The sequence below is a fragment of the Tupaia chinensis genome, unplaced genomic scaffold (genome assembly GCF_000334495.1).
Source record: "Tupaia chinensis unplaced genomic scaffold, TupChi_1.0 Scaffold145082_1, whole genome shotgun sequence".
Lineage (NCBI taxonomy): Eukaryota > Metazoa > Chordata > Mammalia > Scandentia > Tupaiidae > Tupaia > Tupaia belangeri.
In genome coordinates this window covers 994,982-1,008,448 of record NW_006204943.1, presented here as the reverse complement: position 1 = coordinate 1,008,448, position 13,467 = coordinate 994,982, and the positions used below count along the sequence as shown (strand labels likewise).

General features: G+C 35.2%; 1 protein-coding gene across 1 annotated transcript in view; it reads left to right on the top strand.

Moving 5' to 3' along the window:
• The window catches only part of DNAH7 (dynein axonemal heavy chain 7), a 288,975-nt gene that overhangs the window by 18,518 nt on the left and 256,990 nt on the right, over positions 1–13,467 (top strand). The window contains exons 6-10 of the mRNA XM_006167772.1: positions 1,883–1,964; positions 4,700–4,880; positions 6,761–6,836; positions 9,241–9,366; positions 12,216–12,335. Coding sequence (XP_006167834.1) covers positions 1,883–1,964; positions 4,700–4,880; positions 6,761–6,836; positions 9,241–9,366; positions 12,216–12,335 — 585 coding nt within the window. The remainder of the gene's footprint in view (positions 1–1,882; positions 1,965–4,699; positions 4,881–6,760; positions 6,837–9,240; positions 9,367–12,215; positions 12,336–13,467) is intronic.

Genomic DNA, 13,467 nt, shown 5'->3' with positions numbered 1-13,467 from the left:
AGAAACAGAAAGAGAGAGGAAAAGTGAGAAAGCAAACCACCAGGTCCGGGATTTGAGCCATGGTTGGCCATGTGGGAATCCAGTGCCTTTAACCACCATGCCACCTGCTGACCCCAGCATCACCATGTATTACGTTTGTATGCTTTATAGTGGTAGAATACGAACCCAGATCTCCTGATCTCAGAAATACATTACTATTGTATTAGTTCCTCTTTTCTGAACAATCAACAACACAAGAGAAGATTACCTTTGTAGTTAAAATAGTCCTTCTCTCGCCTATTAGTAAACACCTTTAAGGTCTTCCATTACTACTTCCATAGTCAGATTTCCTCTCTTGATAAACATTTACTGAGCCCCAACTATGTACTGAATTCAACAGACATTACCCAAAGCCTTGACTCTTTATTTTTTCCATATAATTGAAAAAAAAACCAAAAGTATAATATTCATGGAATACTGGATTCCTGGATTTGCAAAAGACAAATTAAGTCAGAAAATCCATTCTGTGGACCTCTCCTGATAAGTTATCTCAGACTGATATTCAATAGACCTCTAGTCCTACGTCCACTCACCAGACAATTAATGAGGACTATTTTTTATATAGCGTCACTGACCTACATCCATCCCGTATAAGCTGATTTCAGAGCATGACACATTCAACGGTAATGAGGTCCAAGCTATCCCAGAGCAACTTGTTATTTTTCCTGAAGAGATGAACTATGCCTTTCTGCATCATAGAACCCTAGAATAAGTCCCCAAATGTGGCTCATAACTGGCATAGATTTTGAATTGAATTGCAGTTATACATATTGTAGTATTATATGAACCCAATAATAAGTACATAGTAGCGTATGAGCATCTATGTCACTCATTGCTAATTTATCTATAAAAATATGAGAAGCGGCCTTTTGAAGGATTTTTTTTTTTTTTACAAAACTGCATTTAAAGTACTTTTAACAGGGGTCCTTTTCATATTTAGACAAATTAGCATGGAAAAGATATTGAATGATAAAGCGGGGAGATTGATATCTCTGTATTGACTGACATGCATGGCATTCCCTTTTGAAAAAAGCAATGGAAGTCAATGTAAAGTTATATGTAATCTACTGTAATAGAAAGAAGATTATGATGATAATAAAATAAAAAAAAAAAAAAAACAGGGGTCCTTTTAACCCCTATGTTTATACATAACCATACATATTTTAGGATAATGCAAGAGCACTCTTTTTCGAGAGCACAGAAGAAAACTTGATGTTGGAGTAGTTTCTCCTTATTAGTGCTTTCAATCTTCCTGGTTTTAGTTACCCATAGCCAACAGCAACATGAAAATACTAAATGGAAAATTACAGAAATAAACAATTCATACATTTTTAAATTGCACATCATCCTGAGGAGTGCACGACTTCATGACTCTTTCCATTCAGCCTGGAACATGAATCCTCCCAATGTACAATCTCCACACTATATTCATGCAACCCGTGTGTTAATCACTTTTGATCAGATTATTAGATTAAAAACATACGTATGGCTCAGTATTATTCGTTGTTTGAAGCATCCACTGGGGACCTTGGAATGTATCCTCTGCACGTGGGGAAGGGGTACTGCAATGAAGAGGGACTAGGGAAGGCCATCAAGAAGAGTGCGGCCTCTGAATTAGGTCTTGTAAATCACTTCTGATTTAATCGTCTCTTTATGAAAAAGGAGAAAGTATTTGGAGAGGAATATGGCACCAAACAAACACATATATATGTTATTTGTAAAATGTTCAACAGTTCATTCTTTCTTATAATTTAGCAGAAAAGAGTTCTACTGTTTTTATACACATTGGTTGATCTAACTGCCATCAATAGCCTTTTGAATAGTATGTTTATTACTTTCTTAGGCAACAAGATTCTACTGTAGACTCAGCTGAAGAAGGCACCTTTTCCAAACTGACCAGTTCTGCAATAGAAAAAGACATTTTGGTAACAAGCCATTTATTTTTGTCAGTATAATTTAAAAGAAAGGAAACACTTGAAATACTTTGATACTTTTGAGATGATTCTGTGTTCTTCCCTTGTGGAGCTCAGTGGATGTGAGAGGAAATATAGAGGTCCATAAATTAGCTCTCTTGAGTTAATGGAGGAAATCATTCCCTCTGTTGCCACCTGGGGCCCCAGTTACACAATTTCAAGTCTGCCTGCTCCTCATGTCAAAGATAGCCTTAGTCATGTATAGCTTTCACATGCCTGTGTTCTTTTATGAGACATTATCTTAATAGTATAATGTGCATTTTACAAAGCATACTTGAGACATTATCTTAATAGTATAATGTGCATTTTTCAAAGCATAAGTATTTACTTTAGAAGCAGTAATTCTTTAAGTATTTCAAGTACATAAAAGTTTTTAAACATGTAACTATCATAGACTTTTATATTGCTAATCTGAAAGTATTTGATATTTAACATTTTTTCTAATAAGTGATATGTAAAAACTTGTGAAAATATATTTAAGCTTACTGTCTATTTTTAAAGAAATAATACCATGTTTTAAAATAAATATTTTATACACATAATAACATTTATGAATTATAGTGTGAAGTATTAATAAGTTCATTAGAATTTTCTAAATCTTCTTGTATAATATTTCTGGGATTTATGTATAGGAATACTGATTTCCCTATAGCTTTTAAGATCTACTTGTGATTATCAATGATAAAAATAACAACAATTAAAATAATGCATTTTCAAAAATTTATAGAAAGTTAAATTCTAATTTAACATGGACTCAAGTTCATCATTTAGTAATATAGCTTGATGTTTTACTGCATAGTTATAAACTGAGATAAGAGCTTTCATTTACATGAAATATCACGTTTTTTTTTTTTTGGAGAGGTTTTTTGCTACAGAGCGCATGCGCTCACCAGACAGACAGAGAGAGACAGACAGGTAGAAAGTGAGAAATCACCCCCCCCCAGGGAGGATGGCCACACCACAATCCCTTCTCCTCCATTCTCCTCTCAGGATCTTGGGCACACACGCACACGTGCCCGGTGTGAGTTTAAGCCCCCGGGTCCAGGACTCGAACCATGGTCAAGTACGTGGAAGTCCAGTGACATAGCCATTACGCTAACTGCTGGTCCCAAAAATATCACATTTTTTAAAAACTTTAAGTGATCTCAAATAATGTCTACATAAATTACATAAAATCCTTTTTATGATCTATAAATAGATTATTCTCCTAAAACTTAAATTTTGCTCAGTAGTTTTATTTTTGATAAGCACACTTCTTTTCTGTAAGACATTTTGGTAACAAGCCATTTATTTTTGTCAGTATAATTTAAAAGAAAGGAAACACTTGAAATACTTTGATACTTTTGAGATGATTCTGTGTTCTTCCCTTGTGGAGCTCAGTGGATGTGAGAGGAAATATAGAGGTCCATAAATTAGCTCTCTTGAGTTAATGGAGGAAATCATTCCCTCTGTTGCCACCTGGGGCCCCAGTTACACAATTTCAAGTCTGCCTGCTCCTCATGTCAAAGATAGCCTTAGTCATGTATAGCTTTCACATGCCTGTGTTCTTTTATGAGACATTATCTTAATAGTATAATGTGCATTTTACAAAGCATACTTATTTACTTTAGAAGCAGTAATTCTTTAAGTATTTCAAGTACATAAAAGTTTTTAAACATGTAACTATCATAGACTTTTATATTGCTAATCTGAAAGTATTTGATATTTAACATTTTTTCTAATAAGTGATATGTAAAAACTTGTGAAAATATATTTAAGCTTACTGTCTATTTTTAAAGAAATAATACCATGTTTTAAAATAAATATTTTATACACATAATAACATTTATGAATTATAGTGTGAAGTATTAATAAGTTCATTAGAATTTTCTAAATCTTCTTGTATAATATTTCTGGGATTTATGTATAGGAATACTGATTTCCCTATAGCTTTTAAGATCTACTTGTGATTATCAATGATAAAAATAACAACAATTAAAATAATGCATTTTCAAAAATTTATAGAAAGTTAAATTCTAATTTAACATGGACTCAAGTTCATCATTTAGTAATATAGCTTGATGTTTTACTGCATAGTTATAAACTGAGATAAGAGCTTTCATTTACATGAAATATCACGTTTTTTTTTTTTTGGAGAGGTTTTTTGCTACAGAGCGCATGCGCTCACCAGACAGACAGAGAGAGACAGACAGGTAGAAAGTGAGAAATCACCCCCCCCCAGGGAGGATGGCCACACCACAATCCCTTCTCCTCCATTCTCCTCTCAGGATCTTGGGCACACACGCACACGTGCCCGGTGTGAGTTTAAGCCACCGGGTCCAGGACTCGAACCATGGTCAAGTACGTGGAAGTCCAGTGACATAGCCATTACGCTAACTGCTGGTCCCAAAAATATCACATTTTTTAAAAACTTTAAGTGATCTCAAATAATGTCTACATAAATTACATAAAATCCTTTTTATGATCTATAAATTTTACGCTAACTGCTGGTCCCAAAATATCACATTTTTTAAAAACTTTAAGTGATCTCAAATAATGTCTACATAAATTACATAAAATCCTTTTTATGATCTATAAATAGATTATTCTCCTAAAACTTAAATTTTGCTCAGTAGTTTTATTTTTGATAAGCACACTTCTTTTCTGTAGTACTAAATCTAACAATATTTCCTTATCATCTTTTATAGAGATATTACTATTATATTCACCATGGAATTGATACAGACCATGTAGCCCCAATGGAAGATTCTTGGCTGGAACATGTATTGAATTTAGTCCCACAACATCTGAAAGTTCTCACTGACAGCATAATTGCATTATCTGATGAAATGAGAGAGGATTATCTTCTTAGTGTAAAGAAATCCATAGGTAAATTGGCATTACTTTTTGCTTTCTAATTTGAGTATGTGTCGCATTAAAGATCTTTTTGTGTGTTGAAAGTTAATCTGTAATTTATTGTATAAATTATACTCTTTCTTGCATTGCTATGACATTATTCAGATTTTAGGCTAATTTCATTAATGAAGTAGCAAAAAATTTTAAATAACCTATTTATATGGATATATACCCCTGGACAAAAATATAGCACTGAAGAAAATGATGAAACATCTATTCCTACCCCTAAAAATGTTTATTGAGTGTCTAATTTATAGGGGACATAGGCATTCAGGTCTCTCCTTTAAGATGGTCCCATTAAAGGATTTTTGGTGTAAGCACGAGAGACAATAATAATAAGACATAAATAATCACCTAAAAATTGAAGCATCCACAATGAACATTAATATTATTGACATGATTAATTAAAATGTGAATAATCAAAAATTGTTGCTATGGACTGGATATTGGCTAAGTGTAGCTCACAGACCACTTCTGGCCACTGCCTGTTTTGTAAGTAAAGGTTTGTTGAAATATGACCACGCTCTTCATTCACATATTGCCTATGACTGCACTTGAACTGCAAGAGCAGAGCTGAGTATTCATGACAGAGATCTATGGCCTACAAAGTGGAAAATTGTTAAAATCTACTCTTACGTAGGAAGTTCATTGACCTGTAATACAGATGAGTAGATCCTAAGACTGACTGGTCATCAGAATCATTATTAAAATACTGATTTCTGACTTCTGGCCTCACCTGAATTGAAATCTCTAGAGGCAGATGCTTGGAATCTGGAGTTTTAAGAAAGGTCCTCTGGCTGCTCGTAATAGTAAACCTGGCTTAATGGTGCTGGTTCAGAAAGTTAGAGGAATCGTATTGCTTTGGAGTGATCTGGGGATCCTTCAGGGAGGAGGGCATTTATTGAATTTAAGTCTCTTACTGAGTATTGTGATAATAAAAAATCAAGTACCAAATCCCTGCCCTCGAGGCACTCATAGTGTAATAAGGGACATGGACAGATCTCTAAATGACAACGCAGAATACAGAAATAGAGGACTCACTTTTAAGGGAGGGAGGGTCATTCCTGACTTGCTGGGAAGGACTCTGGAGGAACCTGAATTGAGTCTTGAAGTTAAGAAACGGTGTTCCAGGAGCATGCTTGGTCCCGGAAATGTCAGGAATGGCGGTAGACATGCATGAACGTTTCTGCTGGGGCTTGCAAGCAGTCTTGATGCCGAAGTACAGGCTGTGTTTTGAGAGAGGACAGAATCTCAAGGGCTTTGTATACCTTTTAAAGCATTGCAAGGAAAATGAGAATCGCTGAAAGATTTTTTAAGCAAGAGGGCAATAACATATTTGAATTTTAGAAAAAGCATTTTGAGAGATACTCAGGAGACCTAGAATCACTGTGAATTAAAGAAAACAGAGCAGCAGTAGCTTAAGTTACAGATTTTGTAACTAAATTGTTTTCTGCTCTTATACAACTTAAAAGAAAATAAAGCAATGGGTACTTTTCTTTAGTGAAAGAAAGCTACTACTACTCTGTACTGTTGACCTTCATTCAACAAGAACTGTTTGGGGGGTGAAATAGCTATAAAGGACAATGTAATATCAAAGGCAATTTTCATTTTCAAACAAAAGAAAAGACACATTGTTAAGAAAAGGAGCATAAATATTCAAAGACACAGACATGATAGATTTCCTCATACAAATTTTAAGCTTTGTATTTGTACATGCACACATTGTTCATTACTTTTAAAAGCTTAATATAATTTTAATGATTAATTTTAAATAGAATTAGTTTTGCAATTGCTTGGAAATATACTATAACTTATATAAAGTTATTGATCAGAAGGTCTCAATTTTCTTTTAGTTGATTTTGTTTTAAAAGACCCTAGAGAAAAAGATGATGATAGAAAGGCCGATGAACTTCTACCCCATCGAGCTGAGTAAGTAAACAGGTTTCTTTAAGAATATCAAGTATGTGACCATTTGCGTGCATGCAAATATATTTATATGTTGGTTCTGTTGGGCCATCGGGAAAGTCATAGAAAAACAAAGAAAAATACATCATGACTTTCCCAAAGACCTAATGTTTGCTCACATATATGTTTATAAGTTATATGTAAGCATGTATTTGGGGATATGTATTGTATGCTTCATATATCCCGCCAACTGTTCTAATGCTCTTTGTTTATGTATTTAAGCCCCAACACGTTACATTTACAATGGATGGATAGAGCTAGACAAATAGAAACTTGGACAGATGGGCACTTAAAGGGTTAAAACTGCTACCTTGGTGGAAGGATATTGATATAGGTTTTAGTTCAACAACTAACACAGGCTTCAGATATGGTAGGAACATAAAAGCTTGTGGCAATTTGAATACACAAAACACATTGGGAACATTGCAGAAAACCTACATATATGGAATATATTTTAATTTATTACATAGATTAAAATACAGAACACATAAAAGCCTACTTACTATGTATTTTCTTTAAAAATAATTAACATTTAGGGGTAAATGTTGACTCATTTGAAGAGTGGAACGAGGGGCCAGGTGCTGGTTTGATGGTAACACAGTCACGTCTACGTGGTGCTCGTGTACAGAGAAGAGGCTGGAGGTGGATCATGGCATGAAGACCCTGTTGAGGGTGCTTCTAACTCTCATGAAAATCAACAAACAAACACATAGTGGAATTTATATTTATATGGTTAAATAACCCAAGTTTTGCTTCTTTTATAATATTTTAAAGTGTCACAAATTGTTTCCCATTTGGCCAAACAAAATCTTAAATGTCAAGTAGCTATTTCCACATTTTCATCGTTTCTAAGAACAGCTTTTCTACCAAGAAAAGAAAAAGAAAAATTAACTGTAAAGATAGTATGGCTGCACCTTAAACATGAAATTAAATATTCCTTCTTTTCTTTTCTTTAGTTTTACTACAGGGCATGTGCGCTCACGGGGGGGCGGGTGGACAGAGAGAGAGAGGAAAAATAAGAAAGCATGCGTCACGGGGATGGCCGATGGCCACACTGCAATCCCTTCTCCTCCATTCTCGCCTTAGGATTGGGGCAAGGACATACATGCAGCTAGTGTATTTTTCAAGCTGTGGGGTCTGGGACTCCAGCACAAAGTAGGCCAGGTGGGATCAGCCACCTTAACCACCACATCGCCAGCGGGCTCAAAATTCAACTTTTTATGTAATAAAACATAAAAAACAAAGCTCAAAATTCAACTTTTTATGTAATAAAACAAGACTGTGTATCTAAAATCAGTGAGATTAAAAATACATAAAGACACAAAATGTAAGTGTTTAAATACACTCTGAAAGATGAAGACGATACATCTTCTGTATTTAAAAGATGGTCATTCAAGTCATTAGACTTACAGAATAAATATGTCTTCCAATAATAACATTAGAGAATATTTGTGGTTTGTAAATGATCGTATACATTAGTAGACATATATTCTATACCTATAGAATATATATATAGGCTATATATATTCAATTCTATAGGTATAGAGAATATATAGTCTCTCTATATATATATATTATATGCCTATATATTATATAGCTATATTATAGATATATATGGATAGATATCTTATAGACATATATATAGAGAGAGACTATATATATTCTATAGGCAGGCTGGACTGGATTTATTAAATGATTTTAAAATGAAAGAAAATGTTATGTGTTCTGAAATTAGTATAATAGAGAGAATCTACAATGATATATAAAAAAGTTGGCTCCTGTTTCTATTTGATTATTATAAGCTATTTATGGGATCAAGTATTTAAAAACAAAAATTAGTTACTTTATATGTGTTAAGGATCATTAATTATTATAATAAAATAGTACTAAACCATAAAGAATCTGACCTTTCTTTATTTTATTTATTATATTTTAATGCTTTTTCAGAAAGATGTTTTTCCCTTTATTCATGACAGAGCATGTGCGTGGGCACACAGAGTCAGAGAGACAGTGAGGGAGAAGAGCATCCTTCTCAGGGTCTGATCACGCCTCAGGTCCCTTCCTGCAGTCCTGCAGTCCATGGGATCTTGGGCACTTGCATGCATGCCAGGAGTTTTTCCATTTGACTGGTCAGGGATTCGAACCTCAGTTACCATATGGGATTCAGCTTCTTGTGAATTGCCGTTGTGCCACCAAGATAGCTGTCTTTATGTATTTTAAAACATAATTGTGTATTTTGATTTTACTCTGAGGTATACATCATATTTTTCTTAAAATAAGACATTATTACTCTAAAGGTACATTATTATAGAAATAATTTCTTCTGACTTTTTAAAAGAAGATAATTGAACATTTTCTCTGTTTTCAGAATGGAAATTCTGCCCAAACCTTGGAGGAAATCTTTTCTAGCTGCAAGCAGTTATATTAGGGATCACTTGAATGCCATGAACCCTACAATGCTGGCTGTGCTGGATTTGTGGCACAGTACTTTTAAGTGAGTATTTTTGGCCTTAGTGAGATTTTTTTAAAGGAGAGATGAAGTTATTTTTTTTACCACAACTGAATTATTTCTTTGACTATTTTAACTGCAAATCAAAACATGAATTACAAATTTGATGTAAGTATTCAAATATGGTTTCAATAAGCAATATGGAGGCATAGAGAGTAAAAAGTGAATGTTGCTGTTTATCTCTGTCTCTGGAGAGATAAGGATAAAGAAACAAAAATAACCCCCCCAGCACAGATGGCCACACTACAATCCCTTCTTCTTTAGTCTCCTTCTGGGATTTTGGGCACACATGTATGTGTGCCTGGCATGATCCTCAGGCTGCTTTGCTTGATCCATGACCCAAACCACGGTCAACCATGTGGGAGTCCAGCACTTCATCCACCATGCCACCTGCTGGCCCCATTGTATAACTTTTACAGAGACTTATAATGTATTTTCCTTCTGCTGGCCAAATTCAAGCTAATGCTACTTAGTGAGTGCTTTTCCTTTTCCTGACCCTCTGTGTTTTCTTAAGCCAGTGGTTTAATCTACGTTTCTATGCTGGATGATTATTCTAGTGGCCATCCTGAGAAAGTAGGAACAGTGTCTGGTAGTATTATTCACATCTTGTGAACAATTCAGCCTGCCGACCAAATGGGAAATGCTAGTAGCAGAGATTTCATGGCAAAGTTGTACTATAAAAACTTTCCATCTCAAAACATCAAGAGGCTGGCCTATGTCAAGGATTCTGTATCAAAACGCAAAGTAACTAAGTGAAATTGGTCTGGGGGATCGATGGCAACGTGGATTCCAAGGCTCCTACCCTGGCAACTACTTATTCATTGCTATTTCTTTCACCTATACTTTGATTTACAGCTATAGTTTAGTTTTTAAAAGAATATTTTATTTAGCTTTATTCATTTCAATTCGACTAGAGAGGGACAAAACAAGAGAGAGAGAGAGAGAGAGAGAGAGGAGAGAGAGAGAGAGAGAGAAAGTGAGAAAACAAACCACCAGGTCTGGGACTCGAACTGTGTGCGGTCATGTGGGAGTCCAGCGTCTTTAACCACCATGCCACCTGCCAGCTACACAGCTACAGTTTTTTTGGTTTTTGTTTATTTTTTAAAATTATTTTTTATTTAACTTTATTTATTTACTTATTTATTTATTTTAGTTTGACCAGAGAGGGACAGAGTGAGAGAGAGAGAGAGAGAGAGAAAGTGAGAAAACAAGCCACCAGGTTCAGGACTAGAACTGTAGTCGGCCATGTGGGAATCCAGAGCCCCTAACCACCAACGCCATCCACCTGCCCCACAGCTACAGTTTTAAAACACAAAATAAGGTTCAAAATGTTGGCCAAGACATACAAAAAAAAGATCATGTTTAATGCATGCTGTTTTGCTACATTTTATAAGTAATTTTAAACATTACTTTGTACTGAATATGATATTATGAGGGGTTCTCTAGCCAGGGTTATACTACTTTGTACCCAGTGCATTAACTGAAATCATGGACTGAATGTCTTCTACCTTCAGAGATGAATTTTAGCTTGTAAGAAAAGTAAAAACAGACTTGAAATGTGTCTTATGTTAGTCTCTAAGTAAAACTGAAATGTGATGTTTTGAATAGTGTGTTTACAATCTTTTTTTTTTATTTTTTTAAGAGGTTTTTGCTGTAGGGCACATATGCTCGCCAGAAAGACAGACAGACAGAGAGAGATAGAAAGTGAGAAATCACTCCCCAGGGGGGATGGCTATGCTGCAATCCCTTCTCCTCCATTCTCCTCTCAGGATCTTGGGCACACGCACACATGTGCCCGGCGTGAGTTTAAGCCGTCGGGTCCGGAACTCGAACCACAGTCGACTACATGGGAGTCCAGTGACATAGCCATTACACCAATTGCTGGTCCCATACAATCTTTTGAAGAATATAGAAATTACTTAATCACATGAAAATTAAGTCTCTGCTGTTCCCATAGGGAAGGGATCGGTAGTTAAATGGGTGAATGATATGGCCTATTAACAGTGAATACTATTCTTTCACATTTGTCAATCTGCCAGAGAAAGTTTTTAAATTGTAAATCACCTATGTAACATAGATGCATGGCATTGTAGTTTGAAAAAGGGATGTATTGAAAGTCATTAACTTGAGTAAGCCTTGTATTTGGGGGGAAAAAAAATCAGATAGGTTTAAAAGATTTTGCCAACTGCGGTCCCAGGATGCATTTTTTTTTTTCTTTTAGGAGCAGTGGAGCCTATGAGCATTAAGCCCTACCTTTTTCTTATTTTTATTGTTTTAGGTTTTGTCGTTTGTTTGTTTTTAAAGAGATTTTTGCTATTGGGCATGTGTACTTGCTGGAAAGACAGAGACAGAAGTGAGAAATCACCCCCCACGCCCTCCGGGAGGTAGCCAAACCACAATCCCTCTCCCTTCTCCTCTTAGTATTCTGGGCATGGATGCAAGCACATACACTCAGCATGAGTTTCAAACCTTCATGTCCAGGACTCTGTGGTCAGCTACATGAGAGTCCAGCACCTTAACCACTACGCCACCTGCTGGCCCCAATTGTCCCAGTTTGAAAGCAAAAGCAGTCTAACCTATCAATCAAATATTAGTTATTACAATCTTCTATTTCACAGTGAATTGACATAATATATTGTGTTTCTTCAGAATTTAGCTATATAAATTCCATTTTAAAATAAAAATATCTCAAGTTCCTAAATGTTTAATTTTATGGAATACAATCTTGAATAATAAAGTTTGGACTATATTTTTGAGAATGAAACAATCAGCAAAAAGTTATTTACCAAAACATACCTCATGTTTAAGTTACTATTCATCTTTGTCTCTTGCAGGAAATTGCGTTTAGTTGATATAGAAGAATTTCACAATCGCCAGGATGCATTAGAGCTGTCAACTTTTCAGAGCATTGTCATGAGACACATGGAATCTGCCAAAGAGACTCTACTTAAATTGTAAACTTTAGAAATTGGGTTTTAAAATGCAACTAGTGGGGTGGGGTACTCCATGAACTGATTTAGAAAATCACATAGTTGAAAGGAAGAAAGAAAGAAAGAAAGAAAGAAAGAAAGAAAGAAAGAAAGAAAGAAAGAAAGAAAGAGAAAGAAAGAAAAAAGGGAGGGAGAGAGAGAGAGAGAAAAAGAAAGAGAGAGAAAGAGAAAATCACATTGTAACAAGTTTTAAATCACTTCCGTGTGAGAGTTAAATACAATGTCTTTAATTACCTTGGTCTGTAATGTTTGTCCAGATGTTCCATTCAGCATAGATTATACAGAAATGAAAATGGTCATAATGAATGGTTACTTTTTTCTAAATGTCTGGGAGTGGTGTTGGATACCGTGTGGGACTAATCATCAAGTAATTATTTGCCAGATACTTATTTGACATTTCTTATTAATACATGTAAGGAAGGCCTTGTGCCTCTTGTTTTGTTTTTTCATGGGGAATGCAGAAGAGTTTTAAAATGCTTAGGTAAGGAAAGTATACTGTTTATGATCGCACTGGAAATTAGACTTACAAATGATAATTAACCATCTCCTTTAGCACCATGTTGAATAAAGTCGATGTCCTTACTGTGTTCCTAATTTTAGGGAGAGAGCTTTCAGCCTTTCACAATGAAGTTAGCTGTGTAGTTAACTTTATCAAGTTGAGAAAGTTCTCGTTTATTTTTAGTTCATTGAGTGGATTTTTTGTTTGTTTGTTTGCTATAGGATGTGTGTGCTCACTAGAGAGAGAAAGTGAGAAGCCACCCCTAAAGGGGGATGGCCACGCCAAAATCCCTTCTCCATTCTTTCCTCAGGATTTTGGGTGGACATATCCAGTGTGATTTTGAAGCTGCTGGGTCTGGAATTCTAATCATGCATTTGGCTGTGTGGGATCCAGCTGCCTTTACCTCCATGCTCCCAGTCAGCCTGCGTGTGCGTGTGTGTGTGTGTGTGTGTGTGTGTGTGTGTGTGTGTGTTTAAACCATGAATCGTGCTAGATTTTATCAAGACCTTTTTCTGCATCTATTGAGATGGTCATATGTTTTCCCCCTTTGTTCTATTAATACATAAAGAGTTACATTAATTTTCAAATATTGAACCA